This window comes from Fibroporia radiculosa, assembly GCF_000313525.1.
Source record: "Fibroporia radiculosa TFFH 294 genomic supercontigs, scaffold3721, whole genome shotgun sequence".
NCBI lineage: Eukaryota > Fungi > Basidiomycota > Agaricomycetes > Polyporales > Fibroporiaceae > Fibroporia > Fibroporia radiculosa.
In genome coordinates this window covers 198,142-216,816 of record NW_012133392.1, presented here as the reverse complement: position 1 = coordinate 216,816, position 18,675 = coordinate 198,142, and the positions used below count along the sequence as shown (strand labels likewise).

The window sequence follows — 18,675 nt, the reverse complement described above, 5'->3', positions numbered from 1 at the left end:
ACAAATCCAGGAATACAATGTTGACGCCTAAAGAGAGGGATGTCGCTTGAAACCGGACGGGTCGGGCGAGGGTCGGCCAGCGGCTCTTGAAGACCGCACAGTGGACCCCGGCGAGCGCGCGCCTCTGAAGCTTGCCGTGTGCAATGTCGACCAGCTCAGAGAAGTGTCCAGTCGACCATGCCTCTCTCTCTCAATCTGGCGCTGCGTGTCCGGTAGACCACAAGCCCCGCTCAACATGGGCAAATCTCCTGGGCCCAAGTACAGCTGTTCCTCCAAATGCCTCCGACTCTTCGCACCATCTCGCGCAGGACCGCGAAATATCCTCGATCCCTAAGCTCGATGGAAGTAATTGGGTGTACCCCTCTCAGGCGCAGTTCTACGCTGCTATGGCACGCAAAAACCACAACCCCCAGTCATCAGACATGAAAGTGATTGTCCCGATTCACAATGCCGTTAACGAGCGTGCTTGGGCAGAAGTTATGAAATGGGAGGTCGGACAAGGAGGTGACAAGTGTGGTGGTGTTAAGCTTGTGAGCTTTAAAGGACGACCAAAGGAATTGACTCCAAAAGCGCGGTGGCGGACGCTACTTGGGTACGCCCCCTTATTTCCCTTCTTGTCCATAACGTTTCATGAGGCTTTGACGTGCAGATATTCGCCCCCATTCGACCGCCACGATTGGGTCGTTGACCGCTGTGGCATACGCGTTCGTTATGTTATCGACTTTTACACTGGTCATAGTGCGGGTTCTCCGGCGAACAATCTCTCCTTTTATCTAGATGCTCGTCCTGCCTTGGATAATTGGGATGGAGTAAAGATGCGCGCACAACGGTTGTGGGAGCGATGGGTTGGAAAGCCATGGAACAGCCCAGAGCACACGCAGTGAGGACTTAGCTCGGCCCATCAGGTTTTGATATCCTACAGTACATAAGACTAATGTCATAGACGAAAAAAATACAAGCCGCGGTGAAAGTGAGCACTCTACCGGAATGAACTATCGCTTTCCCCGTACTCTACTTTTTTTCGGAGGCGGTCTCACCTCCTCGCCACTGCTCTCTCCCCCATCACTAGCTCCTTCATCGTCGTCACTTTCGTCATCGCCATACTCTTCATCGTCCCATACGCCCTCGTCCTCATACTCCTCATCATCTGGTCTGTTAGCGTCGCCATCTTCGTTTTTCGAGTCACTATGCGAATCACCCATCCCAGCCAGCTGTTTCTTGCGCTGAACATTGCGCTCTTGGTCTTCTTTACGCTGTTTCCTCAGTTTTTCTTTTGCAGCGTGCTCGGCTTTTTGGGCCGTGACTTCCGCCTTCGTCTTTTTGACTGTATACAGGACATTAGACACATGTCATATACATCAGAGATGATCAACACCGCATACCAAATTCGTGGAAGATTACACCCCCATCTTTGCCGGGTAACCCCTCCGTAATTTTGATTAGTCTGAGCTCCATCCTGGGCCCAATTTCATCCAATCTCACAGCCCGCTTCTGGCCCTTCTTGTTATTCCTCCCTACGTAGTCGTCTGCCAATGACACTGTATCTGCATCATCGCCCGCGACACTGGATGTGGATGATGCTGCAGACTCATATCCATCACTACCATCAGGGCCCGGTTCACCCTTTCGACGCAGGAAAAAGTCAGCCACGTCTTTTTCGTTACCAAGATCGAGGTACGTGTTGGATGAAGTCATTTTTGCAGATGCGCCCTCCAGAACGCGCCGCACACGCTTGGATATGCCGTATGGCTTCACAGTGATGAGGTAATGTCGAAAATCTACAGTCTCTCTATCTTTGTTGTAGGCGATAAGCACCACGCGGCGTGCAGACGAGAGCGAAAGCGTCTGAGGAGAGAGTGGGGGAAACAGCGTTTGAAAGGCTTTCATGAGAAGTGGAAGCTGTGGTGGTGTAGTTGGTGATGGCTGAGGGAAGGAAGCAAGGACAAGCTAAACCGGACTCTACTTTTAGCAAATTGCGTTCGTTACAGCACTGCGAACTCACCAAGGGCGGGCTGAGATACTCTACACTTCCGATACTTCGTGCTCTTCGAGAAGAGGACAAGATATCTTTCACTAAGCTGTACCTCTCAATGCGAAAACTTAGAGTCGGCCCTGCGGATAAACGCACTAGGCGTAGAGACGGCGCAACGTCTGTCAGCGTAAATGCCAGTAGGTGCGTAACCCCAAGTGCGGGCGCCATAGTGAAGAAATCCTTCAGCTTATTCCGTGCCCGCTCCTTACTTGCAGCACAAGTCAGTGAACGAGGTTCATCATATAAAGTAACAAAAATGCTGACCCTCAGCCGACTAGCTGTGTTCGGTTCCATAACTTTGCGGACGTCCCTAACAAGCTGGGTAAGAGAGGAACCAACTTGGCCATGCTTGACAACGAATGTTTTTGGAATCCCTTCCTCAGTGCCAGGGTTGGATGCTGCACCACCTTTGAGATGTGTGCGATTCTTTCGTTTGCGAGCCATTACTGTACCTCTAGAAGCAGAATTTCTTCCGACTTCCTAATCAAGATGTACTTACGAGTTTGCGCGTATTTGGCTACTGTGGCGTCATTCTGATCCAGCAGAAAGTTTGCAAACTGCCTCAGTGACATGAAAACAACAGCACAAAGTGTCAATAAATACAGAGCACACAAGAGAAGTCAATTTGGATACAATCTAGGACCATTGGACGACTCTGAGTGCACCACAGTCCATGGTCCAGAGAAACCAGGTAGATATACATGAACGAAGAATAGCTACGCAAACCGCGAGAATTCAAGAAACGACTACACAAGGCGAGAGACAACGACAGATACAACTAAAGGGTATTTGACCACGAGTATTAAGTTTATCCGAATGACTACAAAGCCAGAAATTCTGATACATATTTGGAACAAATCGATCTATCTGGCGATGTTCAAGGCGAAGTTTGAGACACGGCGTGAACGAAGACCAACGCATTCAAAAGAGAAATATGAAATGACTGTACTCATTGCTGCTGCGTGTCGATCAGATGATTCCCCAAGCAACAATGCGCTGGGCATTCAGCAGCAAGAGTAGCTTCAAGAATCCCCTAATCGTCCAAGACTAAAACCGGAGTGGAGGTTTTCCAATTAGAATTCCATGAATTGATATGCAGTAGGGTCGAACCGTTGCTGAAGAGCAGGCGGCTCCTCCTCTTTGATTAACCCAGGAATCTCTGCCGCCGGAGGAAGCGGCAGGTGCGAGAAGTGGCGAGTATCATCCAGTGAGGTAACATGAGGAATTATAGGGGCCTAAGAGATGTTGTCAATATTCATCCTGGACGCGAAGTCCGATGAGATAGGGCTTACCCTAATTTCTCGCCGCTCCAATGCATCCCAATCAACACCACGGAACCACGGATGTTCCAGGACATCTTGCGGGCCACCGATGAGATTTCCCAGCCGCTTGGAACGGTCTGGATGCAGGAATGCCTGAATTATGTCTTTTGTCAATGGGTCGATCTCCGAAGGCCATCGAATTTTGCCTTTGAGAATCTTTTCATATATCCCATATGCCGTTTCATCGAAGAAGGGGGGATACCCAACTACCATCTCATAACAAAGAATTCCACAAGCCCACCAATCGGCAGCTTTTCCATGCCCGTCTGACTGTATGATCTCGGGAGCCAAGTATTCCGGTGTCCCACACAATGTCCAAGTACGGTCGTCCACGATTTTTGCGAACCCAAAGTCCGTCAAGCGGAGGTAGCCTCGGGAATCGAGCAGCAGATTTTCCGGCTTCAGGTCTCGGTAGATAATGTTGAATGAATGAAGGTATTTCAGTGCGAGAATGATTGTTGCAAGATAGAACCGGGTGACGTCTGGGGTGAAGCGCCGCGCTCTGCGCAAGTGCGTGAAAAGCTCCCCGCCAGGAACATAAGATAGCAGCATATAAATGTTGAGGCTATCCTGGAATGTCGCGTAAAGATCAACAACGAAGGGATGGCAAACGCGCGACAGAATGTAACGCTCTGCGTTGACATGTTCGACCTGCCGTAACCGAACAATCTCGCTCTTGCGAAGAATTTTCAGCGCGAAGCAGTTTTGTGTGTTGGGAGCTAATGGGTTGCGCGGCCGTACAAGAAGGACCCGTCCGAAAGTACCTGTCCCTGTGGTAAATGCCGTAAGAATGGCGAAACGAATAGGCTCCCAAGGGGAAACTTACCTAGAGTACCCTTCACTTCAAAATCAGTTAGCTTTAGTGTGCCCCTTTCAAGGTGGCACTCTTCGTCTTCTAAATGCCTCAACGGAGGTCTAGGAGAGCTTGATGGCGGCCTTGGATCAACATCCATAGCTTGTTCGGATCTCTCTACCAGCTCGTCCTGACTATATTGACCGCCAGTCCGATCTGGTCTGCCTTGAGCGTAGGTATCACTATCACGACTGTAGCGAAGTTCCGTATCGATAACAATTGTTGGTTCTCCGTCTTCACTATTTCCAGGAGATAGCGGAGGAGTAATGGGGCCGCCTACGAAGCCTGAATTGCACGATGGAGCGACGAAGCTCAAAGCTACTGTTCCAATCTTCGGGCGGGGTATGGGTAGAGAAGCAGAGCGGGAAGGAGGTAATACAGAACGTTCCATTGTCACTGTGAATTAAGTGATTGGTCAAACAACGCCTGCTCGCCTGGAGTATGGGCGGCTGCAAGGAAACTTATCAGACGTGGAAAGACCACACATGAAGGCAGTCTCACCTCAAACAGTGATTAGGACGGCGAGGACAGTATAATTGAATCAATACATCGGAGTGATATAGTCCGACGGTGAGCGGTCGTGTAAGCGGACTCAGTCGACGGATTCGGGGTGGCGGGGGCTGTGACTCTCAGATTCTCGGAAGATGAAAGTGAGCGGCAAACGACTCCGCCCGAGCGATGATGCCAGGAGGCTACGTGCAAGGATCGTCACGCAGTTGCGCACTGCGCAAGGAAGAATATGACAGTAAAGTACAGCAAAGTAGCGAGAGACAGATAGTTGTACGCCTCGTAACCGTGGGGTTCAATATTTGCTTCGGGCTTCTGCCACGTGGAGCTATGCGGTCACGTGTATCGCGTAGACGAGATTCGCGTTGGAACGTCGCGCGCGCTGTCAACCAGCGTCGATAATCCCGCGGCGGATCAACTCCAAACACTAGCATCCATATGAACAGCATTCAAGTGGCGTATCTTGTTACACACCAAACGCAAAAGTAGGGGAGCCATAAATGGCGGATAACACCTTCACTCTTTCTCCTCCAGCGCCAGCAGCGACATACAGTGGAACGAAATGTTCCGCGCGAGGATGAGCCGCGCGGAAGCCTGCATGGCGTGTGAGATTGTACAAGGCTTCCTTTCTAGCCTCCGGCTACAAAACATTAGATCAGGAACGTCATGGAGGGGCAATTAGACAACCTACGTCCATTACAGCGATGGCATCAAGAACCGCCTTGTCAAAGTCACGAAAAGCCGGCCCTGCGGTTCCCTCTGAAAAGCATGTCAAATCACGCAAGTTATGGATCATCAAACCACCCGATAACACCAAAATGCCTTCCTGTCTGTGCGTCGAGCATTATTCATGTTCGACACAGCACGAACATCATAACACCTACCTCAGCGCAGCGACCACCTTACCAATTTCCCAATTCTTTTCGGGATTTAGTGACCCGTCAATTGACACTTGCACAATAGGTATGTCCAAAAACTCGTTGCCAAACATGAGTCTAAATGGGATGAAAACCCCATGGTCAAGCCCAGGTCCAGAGAAGCCTCTCCCATCTTGCCCCCGTGCCTCCTTCACGGAGGTCGTGCGAGCTTGATGGCCAGCCTAACAGAAACGGACATTCATCAGACGCTACTGGGCAGTCGAAAGGATAGTATATATACCTCTTTATAAATTTGTACAACTCGCTGGGACAACGCTGAATCTCCTCGAGAAATAAACTTCAATTCATACATTGAAGGTTGAAAACCAAAATAATCCATTAGTAAAGGGTTTAAATCGCCATAATCAGTGACTGTTACCCATATCAATGGTAAATTTAACTTCGAAATAACGTGAACGCATACCGGCACGTTCCCCCACTGTCTCCCAATGAGCACTGAAAACAACAATACCCTTGGGCTTGTATTTCTCCATCAGGGCAGGTCCAAAATCTCTCAGGAATGTCGCAAGCGGGCCTTTGGGTCCCATATGGCTCAGTATTGGATTGCTTTCCTGGACACCCGACTCGGGGAACGCCAGCATGGGCGAGCCATGGCCGAAAAAAAATGCCGGGATGTCATTGGGAGTGGAGGGTAGCTCGTCGAGCGCTTTACGCCATTCTACCTGGGTCTTGGGCAGTGAAGGACTCATTCCGTTCGACATGAAGCGTATAAGCGAGCTTGATGGCGCGACTCGATGGATTGGTCTGAGCAAAAGCACGGTAACGGCTGAAATGATAGAGAAAACAAAGAGGATGGCTGAAGGTATCTTGAAGGCAGCCAGGTCGAGTGTAGATGGCAATAGTACCGAGTCCTGAGTAATAGCATGGTGACGATGAAATAGCGTACAAAGGCCTTTACCAAGCGTTGCGGTGGATGACGAACGAATCGCTGAAATGGGCATGCTTACACTAAGTGATTGTGTCAGACTATCTGAATAAGGCAATTGCAATTAAGTAGAGAGTGGGAAACATCGCGGGCTGCTCTTAGTCTTTCATCATGTCTAAGTCTAACGGCTGGCTTCGAGGAACAGTCATTCGCAAGGGCGGCCCTTCAAACACAAATTCGCGTACAAACACTCCTCATATTCAGAGCACATCGACAACTGTCTTCGGTGGAGGTGTCAAAGATGCCTCTGGAAGAGTGTCCGAGTACTTCGTGAGATGACCCATTTGTCTCGATGCTCTTCATTCCTTACTTGTAGATGTGTATCAGTCCATGGAAGATCAATGTCCTGTCTGCAAGTCTGATAGATACCTGAATCCTAAGTTGCGTTTACTGGTGAGCGCATGTTACCATAAAATGTATGTCCATCGGCCGCACCAGACGGACATGGTCATCTTATCCAGACATGATCACCACAGGTGCGAATCATGCATCGACAGATTATTCACTCTAGGTCCCGCCCCTTGCCCTGTATGCAATAAAATCCTGCGGAAACTAGCATTTACGCCACAAACGTTCGAGGACCTCGAGGTGGAGAAGGAAGTCGCCGTGCGACGACGTATAGCCAAAGAGTCAGTGCTTACAATTACACTCTGAAATAATTCGCCTAACTCTCATAAGGTTCAATAAACGGATGGAGGATTTCCCGGACCTTCGATCGTATAATGACTACTTGGAGGAGGTCGAAGACATCAGTAAGTGAAATGAACGCCTTCCCCGCTTACAAGTCTTGCCTCACCTATTTCACACCTTTTAGCCTTTAATCTTATTCATGATATAGAAATACCTGAAACCGAAGCTCGCATTGCTGCATATCGTCGCGAGAACGCCGCTCTCATCGAGCTCAATATCCAACGGGAGGAACAGTATAATCGTCTCCTGAAAGAGCAGGAGGATGCAGAGCGGCAGGAGCGTGAGCACCGTGCAGCTGAGCTCCGGCGGCTTGAGGAGGAAGAACGAGAGGAGCGCGAAAAGGAGCGCCAAGAACTCATTGACAAGCTAGAGACCAGCGACAAGGACGCAACAAGGCTAGTTGCGAAGTCTCGCGCCGATGCGCTACGCCGTGCGTCTGCTCGCTCAACAGCCGCAGCCAATAGCTTCCAGAGCAGCTCTAAGCTGTTACGCTCGCGCGCGGCACAAAATACAATTGTCCCAGATGCCCCCCACGTGCCGCTCCAAGACGATTGGTACGCGTATGAGGATATGTACATCCTCAGGGATAACTATGAGGACCCCGCAAGTGAAGCGGTAAGACGTGATAGAGAGGGTATCATGAAAGCAGGCGGCTATCGAGTCGAAGAAGCATGGGAGCGGGCATTACGATCCGCCATCGCTGGACTTGAAATTATGCCTGCAGAAGGCATTCGCACAGTGGGATCTTGATCTCTCTCGAAGTATACCGAGAATCATCCGGATTAATGTGGTTCTAACAAAAACAATACTCGGTCAGCATGTACTTACTTACTACCGTGTAGGCGAGCAGCGACAGTGTCACAACCCACGTGTTCATTACAATAGTTCATTATTAGTATTACAAGTAATATATGTAAATTGATCCGACGAACATAGCTGGGGCGAACTCAGGTGAAAATAATTTATTTACCGTCCGATGACGAAGACATGCAACACCTAATAGCATTTTCTTCCTCAAATCCACATTCGTATCCAAGTCTGTCGCAGAGTTCGTCCCTATGCCAGATAGTAGCCATCGCGGGGCGGTGTCATAGTAGAGTATGTCTAAGGCAGGCTGTACATGTGTGTGTTACACACCTGATACTGTAATATTAGTGAATCTTCAACGAGGTCACCAGCCGCCTGGCCCGCCTCTCAATCTCCGTTAAAGGGTCTGTTAAGGGGAAGTATAGAATTTGGTATTGGCGTTTCCTCCTGCAGCTGAGGTGAGTACCTGTATGATCTCAGTAGACTAGGGAGTGAACAACATACTTCAGTTTATTTGCATTTAGCCTGAATATCCCGAGAACTTTAGACGCATCTGGCTGCACTTCATTCCTTCCAGTAGTAGGGCCCAAACCGCCATTTCGGGTGACATCGTTCGTGAGACCATCTATGCTTCCGGAGCCTCCACGATGCTTCTTGGATGATTCGTGTGTTGAAGTGTTATCAGCCTTGCGTTTGTGAGCCTTGATTGTCTGCACTGGGTGTAACGCCTCATGTAGCACATTCGACAGAGAGACAGGTTGACTGCTAGTCGTGCCACCCGAGAGGTCGGTCGCATGGTATCTCAACCCTGCATCCCGCACATTAGGAGGGATATACCTATCGGACATGCAATAAGTCGACATCACACGCAGATTTTGTAGACAAACCTAGAGGGATCGAAGATGAGGAGATTTATAGAGCCATCTGCGCATCGTTCACATCCCACAATTGTGCGCGAGTGCCCATCGTGCTGAAAGATGAGTGGCATTTTTTCAGTCACGATGACGGAAGCTTTACTACTCAAATCTTCGTCCAGCATGACGGGAGGTGTGTCCGTCATACAGAAATGTTGAAGCACCCAATTGAGTAACACTTCTACGCCTATGGTATCGATTTATATAGAGTAACTCAGCGCCGGGAAGAAAAGGATACACACCATCATTAAGATCGAAATCTGCTAGACGTGCTCTGCTGAGGTCAATCGTCATGAAGAGAAACTAGGATGGTTGCGTACGGGATTCCTCGATATGTAAACGCAACGTACAGCTCTGAGATATCATCAGTATGTTGTGTTACCCCACGATCAGATATACCGTTACCTGCCGTGCCGATATACTTGCCAGTACCGACCAGGTTACGTTTGAGTTGTTCAGCACCCTCTTCATCAAACCCTTCAAGAGCATATATTACCACATGACACAAGCTCTGAATGAGGCGGATCTTACCTTTACTCCACGCCTCCTCAATCAATGACTGCAGATTCCGCACTCCCGGGTGCATGGGGTGATCCAGCATTGGAAAGTACATTGGCTGCCGAGTCTGCACCATCAATGATGCACAGGCCATCATAAAATTGCGATAGCTGAAGTCAGCAAAATGAGTGCATAGTTCGAAACGGTCCACTTCCAACGCACCCACAGCCCCAAGTTCTGTCAAACGCTTCGCTATTTATGTGAACAGCTTGCTCTTGACAAAGCCAGGCACGCTGTGTCTTGCCCCGTTCGTGCGACTTCATCAATGAACTCTTAATTACTGGGATCAATCCTAAAGCATGTCTATGTCGGATAATGCTCATAAAAATGCACGTGTAGAACGCACCAGGGCTGAAGTTGGGTGGAGGGGGTTCAGTTTGTGCAGGGTGCCAGAAAATATTCTGCGTTTCTACATTTCCTATGTTTGCAGCGTATGGAGTAAACCAGGCTTTGAAGCCTAATTTTGACACAGAAGCTGAAAGCACAGATGGCATTGATGACGTTTGTCCTTCATGAACTGTCACAGTCGATACTCGAGATGAGTCCGGAGAGTCAGTGCTGGACGCCTGGTCGTCGAAATGGTCGTCGTAATGTTTCTGTCTTTCGGAAGGAGACTGAGGAGTGAGATTAGTTGCGCACAATTGGCATCTAACAATTCCGTGCAATCTGCTATGTACATCGGGTTGATGAGTAACCATGCATAGCCGACGTAGATAAATAACATTGCCACGTACATCGGACCATCTTGCAGGTCTACCCTGCTATCATCCAGTTCAGGCATATATAGGGAGGTGCAAATGGGATAGATCTGACATCGTGCTACTAGTGCGACACGTCTGTCGTGATCCCGCCGCCAACTTGGGTCCAATGCGACGTAAAGGGGCGCCTACGACGCGTCAAGGGCACGTGATCGCTCAGCCGGAGACGCAAGCTCTCCAAGTCTCGACGCGCGTACCATCTCGAGGCCAAGTCTTTACGTTGTTGTCTTTGTCGTCCACCCTGCTGATATGTCCAGGAGTTACGATCGCGGTAAGCTTCGCCGCGACATGAGCTGCAAACTGCTAAATCACTTCTGCTAGCCCTTACCGTCTTTTCACCCGATGGCCACCTGTTCCAGGTATGTCTCTATCGTATATGAAAGATACACGCCGCTGAATCCATGACGCGTCGGCAAGGTTGAATACGCACTGGAAGCCGTGAAGAAAGGAACATGTGCAGTATGTCTCTTCCGAGGGGCTTGGCAACGGAAAGTAATTTCATCCACCAGGTTGGAGTCCGTGGCAAAGATGTCGTTGTGTTAGGCGTCGAGAAGAAGTCAGTACTTCAGTTGCAAGACCCCCGAACTGTCCGTAAAGTTGTTATGCTGGACGACCATGTATGTCTTGCCTTTGCTGGTGGGTAACGCCTGAGGAAACCATCAGTATTACCGGCTTACCTTACATGGGTGATAGGTCTCAATGCTGACGGGCGGGTATTGATTGACAAGGCTCGGATAGAATGTCAGAGCCACCGGTTAACGGTAGAGGATCCTGTCACAGTTGAGTACATCACGAGGCACATTGCGGGAGTCCAACAAGTATGTACCTCCCACTGTTTTGTGAGGTGATCATTGACCGTTTCTGAAGAGATACACCCAATCGGGAGGAGTGCGCCCCTTTGGCGTGTCTACGCTCATCGTCGGATTTGACCCGAATGATACCAGACCAAGACTCTACCAGACAGAGCCCGGTGGTATCTATAGTGCTTGGAAGGCATGCTGCTCACGTTCATGTTCCTGATGATTGACCAACATACATTTTTGCCCTGTGAATTATAGGCGAATGCTATTGGTCGATCGTCCAAAACTGTACGGGAGTTTTTGGAGAAGAATCACAAAGACGATATGTCACGAGAGGATACGATAAAGCTCACCATCAAAAGTCTTCTAGAGGTTGTCCAAACTGGGGCAAAGAACATTGAGATCAATATTATGGAGAGTTACGGCAAGATCACAGTGGGTATTTTTACTTGTTCGCTTATGTTGAAGGTGGCGTGTTTACATATGGAGGCAGAGCTTGGACTTGACCCAAATCGAGGGTATCGTAGCAGATATCGAACGGGAAAAGGAAGCAGGTATGTTCACATTCTGTATGTGTTGCTTGGCTTTGGTCGAACTCATTTTGGCGACAGAGGCGGAGCGGAAACGGTCGCGACTGGCTGCAACTGCGGCAGGTCAGGCAGCTATGTCCCAAGCAGCTACTGGCTCATCATAAGGCAGAGGTTGTTGGTTGCTGTAATAATACGTCTATCATTGAATGTCGATAGCTTGTCGGAATCGGACATGCAAAGTGCAATGTACAGCATAGATTGCATCCGTTTGTGACAATGGCGTCTGTGGCCTATAGCTTGGCGCATAAAGCGAAAAACAGGTAAATCATCTCAAACTCCTCCCTTTTTTGCCTCCTGCGGAGGCTGGAGTGTTGGGTAATCGAAATCGCTATAGTTGTAGATTTTAACCAAGATACATAATACACACGATGCTTATTTTCGATGTCTCGCACGATCGTTATCCTCCGGTTCTCGCCGTATTGCACGCTCATGGCCTTCCCAGCTGGTTCCGAATTGCTTCCATCCATTCATCGCCCAGTTCCTGCACAACACGAGGTAATAGTACCCCGACTTCAATAGCATTCTTCCCCGAGCCCTCCAGATAGTACTTGATCTATTAGTGTTGATTGACAGTTAGGTATCGTTTCCAGCGAGCAAGAATATTTACCTTGGGTTCCGTTCCGCTGGTCCTGATATGAATGAGGATGCATCAGATTAAATATGGGAGATTGGGGTGCAACTACAGACCTCACAGTGAGTGTTATTTTGCTCTCACCATTGGGTGACTGAGCCCTGAATTGAATCATATGTCCCGAGGAGAGTGGCATGGCGGGCTTGTATGTGGGAGGATTGGCACTGTCGTAGCCCACCGTCAGATCACACACACTTGTGACATTCAGACCGGCAATCGTTCGGGGGTAATTTGGGCGAACCGACGTAGCCTTGGGGAAAGCTTAGCGGATTGCAAAATGACGTTGAGTGTATGCGGCAGACATACTGTGCCATCATAGTTTCGTATCTTGGCAAAAATTTTGTCGATGGTAAGCGGATCATTACAGATGAAATAGCTATTGCTTGTCTGCAGAATGTCCGCGTTAGTAATATTAAAATTCGCATAATGGATTTGAAATGTGAACCTGGAAATAACCATATCTAAAACCAGGTGATCAAATTCAATGTATTACCAACTGTTTTAAGTGTTTGTGATTACCGTGTATATAATTCTTGCAGGTGAGAGCTAGCAGTCTTACCCTGCGCGTGTAGCGAGGTAACCATCTCTACAAACATTACCTACAACACGTGCGTCAACGAGAGATTAAGAGAAGGGTCAGGCAACGCACTCACACTGGCAGCGACACCATCTTTGTCCCTAATTTCCGACCCGAACATGAATCCAAGAGCCTCTTCGTATCCGAAAGGAACTTCGAAACCTTCCTCTTCAAGTCTCAAAGCCGTATTACCGATAAATTTGAACCCTGCGGTAACACGTCGCATCCGTCTGAATGTCATCGAATACACGAACCTACCTGTGAGACATTCCGCAAATCTGAAGCCTTCCGCATGTGCCATAGCCTCAATCATCTTGGAACTTACGGTTGACGCCACCATGGCCAACTCGTCTGGGGTTCCAGTCACATCAATGTTTTAGTATTCGAACACATCTACCCACTCAATGGTTTTCCGGAGAGTTTGTACCGGTCAAGCATCAAACTTCCAAACAATATTCCTAGCTGATCACCAGTGAACATAGTCCACATGCCGTCCGGACTGGTCTAGAGTATGAGCATGAGGCGTACACTCGATTCAAATGAAAGTACCTCCGTTCGGCGGCTGAAAACCGATCGGAATCAGGATCTTGGGCGAGAACATAGTTTGCTTGGTGTTGATTGGCCGTATTGATAGCAAGGTCCTAGTATGACTATGGGATGATTTCTGCGAATAGGAAGCGATAGTCTCACCAGTGCCCCTGTGAAAGACGCCGCAAATTTGAGCAAAATAATGAATGTCTACTCGCTTCATTAAGGCGATGATAAACACCTTTCTCCTCAGGATTTGGAAATTTCACCGTTGTGAATTCTGGATCGGGTTCTTGTTGCTCGAGCACAGGAATAAATGCAGGAAACCCGAAGGCATCGAACGCCCTGACCATGAAGGGGTGACTCACGCCATGCATGGAAGTGTTCACGAATTTCAATGGCGTCTGTGGGTTCACAGTCCTGCTTTCCCATAATGACACGAGTATCAAGGATATGACTGATACCGCGGACATACCTGTGTGAAGTCAGAGCTGAAACGCTCTCGAAGTATGCCTCCACCATTTCGTTCGTAACATCAATGCACAAGGCAGAGGACTGTACGCCACTGTGATCCCAGACCTTCGGCTCTAAGTTAGCCTTGATCGAATTCGAGATACCTTTATCGTGCGGCTCAATGATCTTGAAGATACTCAGCAAGATTCACGATCATATCGAGATACCAATAGCGAACCTGAACGGCATTTTCCCAGTAGACCTGTAATGGGGGGCTATGAACCGACCGAGTACAATATCGCTATCAATGAATGTAGCCGCTCACTTTGTAGCCATTATCATACTGCAAGACATAATATAATATATCATTAAAATGCACTCATACAACATGCAACATACCTTAGGATTGTGGCTTGCTGGATATTCGAATAAGATAAATTCAAGGAGCCATTAAGACCGTGGAACTTGCCGGTGATCATTATCCCACAAGCTGCATTCAGCTTTTTCACGCTGAAGGGTACGCTGAAGCGCATAATCAGAATTAAAAATATCCTCTGAAAAGCTCATGACACTTACAGAGGTGTGTGCACTAGACCACGATGAAGATAAACCTTGACATCGTGGGCTATAAAAGCAGCGGCAGTCAATCCAGCCCATCTCTCAGAGTTGTGTCGATGATCATGCCCCACTACAACCCCACGTTCGGCGGCATTCGGGACGGCCTGTAATACGTACGCGCACAGGCCCTACATCAACATGTCAGCCATCACTGCACCGAACGTTACTAGCACTTAGGGAAGACTGAACCTACTTGTGAAGCCTGAATAATAATCAGGTCGTTCATGCGAGACCATCCCGCCTCCATGCGACCTCTAAGGCCTAGCATATTTGTCACATAGGTAAATCCTTGTCAGGAGAAGCGTTGGGTGGGACAGTACCTGCCGTTCCGAATTCTATGCGTGTCCTAAACGATATATGATTGAGTAATTCCTTGGTTTTTCGTATACCTGGTCCATGTTGTACAACCTCATGCGTCTTTCCAGTTCTTCCCTCTCGCCAGCTGCGTATAATTTCTCGATTTCGCTGCGCGTAGTCTCATTCTAGGGGCGATATCAGCTTTTATCTTAGGCGATGTACGAGAGGTTGTAGAAAATATTTACTCTGTCGAGTCGGAGCCACTCCAGTACGAGGGCATGAAGGGATGCCATTAATTTAGGCAAATCCTGTTGGATGCGTTCACGCAGCCTGATTCGGAGTATTCTTGACTGATCGTGGCAGTCTTTACTCAGATCCTGGCAAGTTTGAGTCGAGACTGTGATTCCGATTTGGGACATTCAACGCTGCCACGTGCTGTAGTACCACTGAGAAGGTACCCATTTGACTACATCCCGTTCATGCGTACAATTAGTACTACTGAGAGGCGCCGATACAAACCGCCCTCCAGCAGATCCCAGGGTACTATACAGTATAATTTCCTGCATAAATATGCAAAAATGTCCAGAATATTCTTCCTCTTCCTTATACACATACTTTAGGGACCAGTGGAAACTGCTAACGCCTTTGCACCCACAGCAGCAGCGTCGTCGATGACTTCCACGCGGCAGAAAACATGACCCCTTCTCTTGAGCTCGTCGAGTAGTAGGCCTCGGTAAGTGTCCAACCCCGACAGTGATCCACCCAAACACAATATACTATCTGATGCACGGATCGTACGGTCTTCTGTGATCTCATTCTCCCCCTTCAACAGGATACATATCTGATCAACCAAAGCCCCACTTGTAGTTTTCAGCACATTCAAAGCGAGGGGATCATGATCTTCGAAGGCAGCGGTGAAGACAAGCGGCGAGAGCGAGGAGAGACGTTTCTCGCGAGGCATCAGGACATAATCTGGTCCGACGTTGGGCGTAGTATCCAAAGATGACCCATGCGCAGGGTCGGGCAGGTGCACAACAGTGAGCAGCTCGAAGACGTCTGTTACTTGGAAGCGATGCAAAAGCCGCTCCTTCAGTCCCCAGATCTTGGTGACGTCCCCCGCTTCATTAACCTTGATATCATGTAGATAGTGAACCAATAGATTGATCAGAATAAGCGTACAACTCACCTCGGGCTTCTTCTTCACGCTCGCACGATCGGCCTGTTCGAGGACCTGGCGGATTGCTTCTCGTCCCACATGGAACCCACCACCCTCATCTCCCAAAATCCAGCCCCATCCGCCGACGCGACCTAATTCCTCCAGACCAACAACGTCACCACCGGAAGCCGACTTTACCGCATCCCCAAAGCTGACCACGATTCCTCCTGTCCCCGCGACAGCTGCAATAGCACCATTGACTTCTGGGTAGAGTTTCATTGGAGCTGCAAGTAGGTGCGTGTCATTCGCTACTCGGGGACGAATCCCGAGCAGCTTCTCGAGAGGAGGAGTGAGAGTTGCGATGGCTGCTGGAGAGTCACACCCCGAGACACCCAGCCAAGCTGCAGCGAAAAAGGGATGGTTCTCTGGAGGAGGAAGGGTCAAAGCACGACCTGTCGGAGCGGCGCCTGTTCAATACATGTCGACGACAAGTTGCCCGGATAGAGCAAACCGGGAAGACACACCATCTTTGTGCAGCTCTGCATCAAGGATGTCCGGGTCACAGGCGCGTAGGGCTTTCTCAACGGATTCTTGAACAACAGCAATGAATGGGGCGAGCCCAAGGTAGGCGAAGTTGGAGGGCCCGCCTAGGGCACGAGCAACCGGGTTCCCCGTGCGATCAGTTAATACGACAGAGGTCTTGGACCCCCCACAGTCGACACAGAGATAAAGCGGCATCGATGTGAGTGAAAATCACGGAGGAGCTCTACAGAACAGTGGGCCAGGGGCTAAAAGCAATATGGTCCAATGGACAGTAAGGACCGCCGTTAGAATGGCCCTGTAATACGTCTGCAAGACGAGAGCTAGCTGAGAGTGGAATAGAGTCTGACATTTATCGAGAGCAATCTGTTTATAGATAGCCAGGTCGGCATAGAGCGCGCAAGAGCACACGACATTGGACGGAAAATCCAAAACCGATGAGCTATCCAGATCGACCATGCGTCACACGCTTCTACTAAGTCTGCTCCGGAGTCCGAAATGTCATGAGGAAGTAGCTTGAGTATTTAACTCGGCCATTCGTCTGCGCACGCGAGCCAAGCTGTCGACTGAGCTCGAGAATCTACTTGTAAGGAGGGCCGTCCGGCCATAGCGCTGGATACGCAAGTGTAAGTGTAAGTAAGCGCGCGGCGAATAACAGCGCGGTCGTTCGATCTTTTCCGGATCACCTTGAATCTCTCGAGTCCCTTCGCACCACATTGCACTGCGGTGGATGATGTCAGAGATCCTCATACCTCGTAAAACCGCGGCAGACTGCAAAGAGTCTGAGCTTGTTCGCGGACAGGAGATCACATCAAATTATATATTATATCGGTATGTTTTCAGGAAAATCACAGGACAGGATCTCTTCTTCGAGGATGTCCATTACTCGCTGCTTTGCTCCAACGGATATCCCAAACGATGCATCCACGGCCTTCAGGTGATCTTGGCCATTAGGCGAGTCCTCTGCCAAAGGGTTAGAATGGAACACCCTGAGATAGCGATCATTATATCCCATGGTGTGAAAATGCCCTCGGTTCGGGAACCCGAAGTGTGCAGACTGCCAATCCAATCTAGAAAGCTGAGTCGGATAGTTACATACGCATTATGATAATGTTACATACGATAAGTTAGAGTTGACAGTCATTCTATCGGGAGAAGAGGCGAAAACAAATGTGCGCCCCGTGTTTGCAGCATGTAGCATTTGATGGCTGGCGACGGACATATAAGAGGTAATAAAACCGATTTTTCTGCTGTCGTTGATTGCACGTCTTGTTGCCGCAGCTATCTCGACCAGACTGCGTTCATTGTTCCTCAGGACGGTAGGTATCTGTCAGAAAGGAGAATATGCCAACATCGGAACCTGTTTTCGCGGCACATATACTTGTGAAAGAGTGCCTCACGATATAGATTGAATTTCCTGCTACACTAGGATCGATAAGCGGAGCAGCTGCGTTCCGATACTGTGCTCATATGAGCGCTATGCGATATAGTTGCAAGTTATTACTCACGCTAGCAGCGTTCGTTATGACGTGGATCTGTTCGTTTGAGGCCCTAGAGATGACCGTTGCAATGTATGCAGTCAAGCAATCCTGGATGGACAAGCTTATATCCGTGTCTCGAAGTGTTTTCATCACTCTGTCACGAAATTGACGCAGCTTCTCCTCTGATAACCTAAGCTGTACCTGAGCGACTGGCTTGTTCATTGTCGCGTAGAATTTTCCAACTTCTGATGTTGGGTACATTTCGTGGAGATGTTGCATCATGGGCAAATATTCCTTGAGCGTATTTGGAGACGGTACAGGAAACTGGTACTTTTGCAACGTAGGTGTGGGACATGAGAATGGAGTTCCTTGGTAAGAATGGGATAGACAACGCATGAAGCATAGCATAACTTCTGCATCTCCTATCAAGCCCGCGTCAAATCCCCCCTCATGAATCAGATTGGCGGGACCTACCAAGTGTATGATGCCAAGATACACCAATAGCAGTTTCTTGGGCTGCTATGGTTAATTTGACCCGAAGAAGCGTAAAATCGCTGTTGAGGGGATTGGACTGGCTACCAGTGACAGATGGGTACAAATACTCCGTCAAGTTATTTTGTATGATCCATGAATCCCGTGCTAGCGGCAGGGAAGTCGCTGAGATACGCTCAACTCGCAGGGGCACGGACAACGACGTGTA

General features: G+C 49.0%; 8 protein-coding genes across 8 annotated transcripts; 3 read left to right on the top strand and 5 right to left on the bottom strand.

Annotated features, from left to right (window-relative positions):
• Positions 1-143: 143 nt before the first annotated feature.
• Positions 144-884, top strand: FIBRA_05036 (uncharacterized protein; the record flags this gene model as incomplete). Its single annotated transcript, XM_012326815.1, has 2 exons — positions 144-592; positions 650-884. The coding sequence occupies 2 exons, from the start codon at positions 144-146 to the stop codon at positions 882-884; spliced, it is 684 nt and encodes a 227-aa protein (XP_012182205.1).
• Positions 885-992: 108 nt separating this feature from the next.
• On the bottom strand, positions 993-2,476 carry FIBRA_05035 (uncharacterized protein; the record flags this gene model as incomplete). The annotated part of the gene is made up of 4 exons (XM_012326814.1): positions 993-1,324; positions 1,383-1,947; positions 2,003-2,236; positions 2,297-2,476. The coding sequence occupies 4 exons, from the start codon at positions 2,474-2,476 to the stop codon at positions 993-995; spliced, it is 1,311 nt and encodes a 436-aa protein (XP_012182204.1).
• A 629-nt stretch (positions 2,477-3,105) lies between these two features.
• On the bottom strand, positions 3,106-6,353 carry FIBRA_05034 (uncharacterized protein; the record flags this gene model as incomplete). Its single annotated transcript, XM_012326813.1, has 8 exons — positions 3,106-3,267; positions 3,325-4,124; positions 4,181-4,603; positions 5,189-5,354; positions 5,406-5,544; positions 5,599-5,813; positions 5,873-6,003; positions 6,056-6,353. 8 exons carry the CDS (start codon positions 6,351-6,353, stop codon positions 3,106-3,108), a joined length of 2,334 nt encoding a protein of 777 aa, XP_012182203.1.
• A 668-nt stretch (positions 6,354-7,021) lies between these two features.
• FIBRA_05033 (uncharacterized protein) lies at positions 7,022-8,017 on the top strand (the record flags this gene model as incomplete). Its single annotated transcript, XM_012326812.1, has 3 exons — positions 7,022-7,206; positions 7,256-7,329; positions 7,392-8,017. 3 exons carry the CDS (start codon positions 7,022-7,024, stop codon positions 8,015-8,017), a joined length of 885 nt encoding a protein of 294 aa, XP_012182202.1.
• A 401-nt stretch (positions 8,018-8,418) lies between these two features.
• Positions 8,419-9,574, bottom strand: FIBRA_05032 (uncharacterized protein; the record flags this gene model as incomplete). The annotated part of the gene is made up of 7 exons (XM_012326811.1): positions 8,419-8,521; positions 8,579-8,911; positions 8,962-9,175; positions 9,231-9,262; positions 9,309-9,342; positions 9,394-9,465; positions 9,520-9,574. The coding sequence occupies 7 exons, from the start codon at positions 9,572-9,574 to the stop codon at positions 8,419-8,421; spliced, it is 843 nt and encodes a 280-aa protein (XP_012182201.1).
• Positions 9,575-10,553: 979 nt separating this feature from the next.
• On the top strand, positions 10,554-11,798 carry FIBRA_05031 (uncharacterized protein; the record flags this gene model as incomplete). Its single annotated transcript, XM_012326810.1, has 8 exons — positions 10,554-10,575; positions 10,626-10,663; positions 10,722-10,763; positions 10,814-10,940; positions 10,998-11,122; positions 11,363-11,539; positions 11,598-11,658; positions 11,716-11,798. 8 exons carry the CDS (start codon positions 10,554-10,556, stop codon positions 11,796-11,798), a joined length of 675 nt encoding a protein of 224 aa, XP_012182200.1.
• A 323-nt stretch (positions 11,799-12,121) lies between these two features.
• Positions 12,122-14,769, bottom strand: FIBRA_05030 (uncharacterized protein; the record flags this gene model as incomplete). Its single annotated transcript, XM_012326809.1, has 18 exons — positions 12,122-12,247; positions 12,302-12,323; positions 12,382-12,575; positions 12,632-12,712; positions 12,771-12,786; positions 12,845-12,924; positions 12,979-13,109; positions 13,161-13,253; positions 13,304-13,401; positions 13,452-13,543; positions 13,593-13,600; positions 13,672-13,850; positions 13,906-14,069; positions 14,122-14,158; positions 14,209-14,226; positions 14,283-14,405; positions 14,460-14,629; positions 14,695-14,769. 18 exons carry the CDS (start codon positions 14,767-14,769, stop codon positions 12,122-12,124), a joined length of 1,707 nt encoding a protein of 568 aa, XP_012182199.1.
• A 645-nt stretch (positions 14,770-15,414) lies between these two features.
• On the bottom strand, positions 15,415-16,692 carry FIBRA_05029 (uncharacterized protein; the record flags this gene model as incomplete). Its single annotated transcript, XM_012326808.1, has 3 exons — positions 15,415-15,927; positions 15,985-16,421; positions 16,479-16,692. The coding sequence occupies 3 exons, from the start codon at positions 16,690-16,692 to the stop codon at positions 15,415-15,417; spliced, it is 1,164 nt and encodes a 387-aa protein (XP_012182198.1).
• Between the last annotated feature and the right edge of the window lie 1,983 nt (positions 16,693-18,675).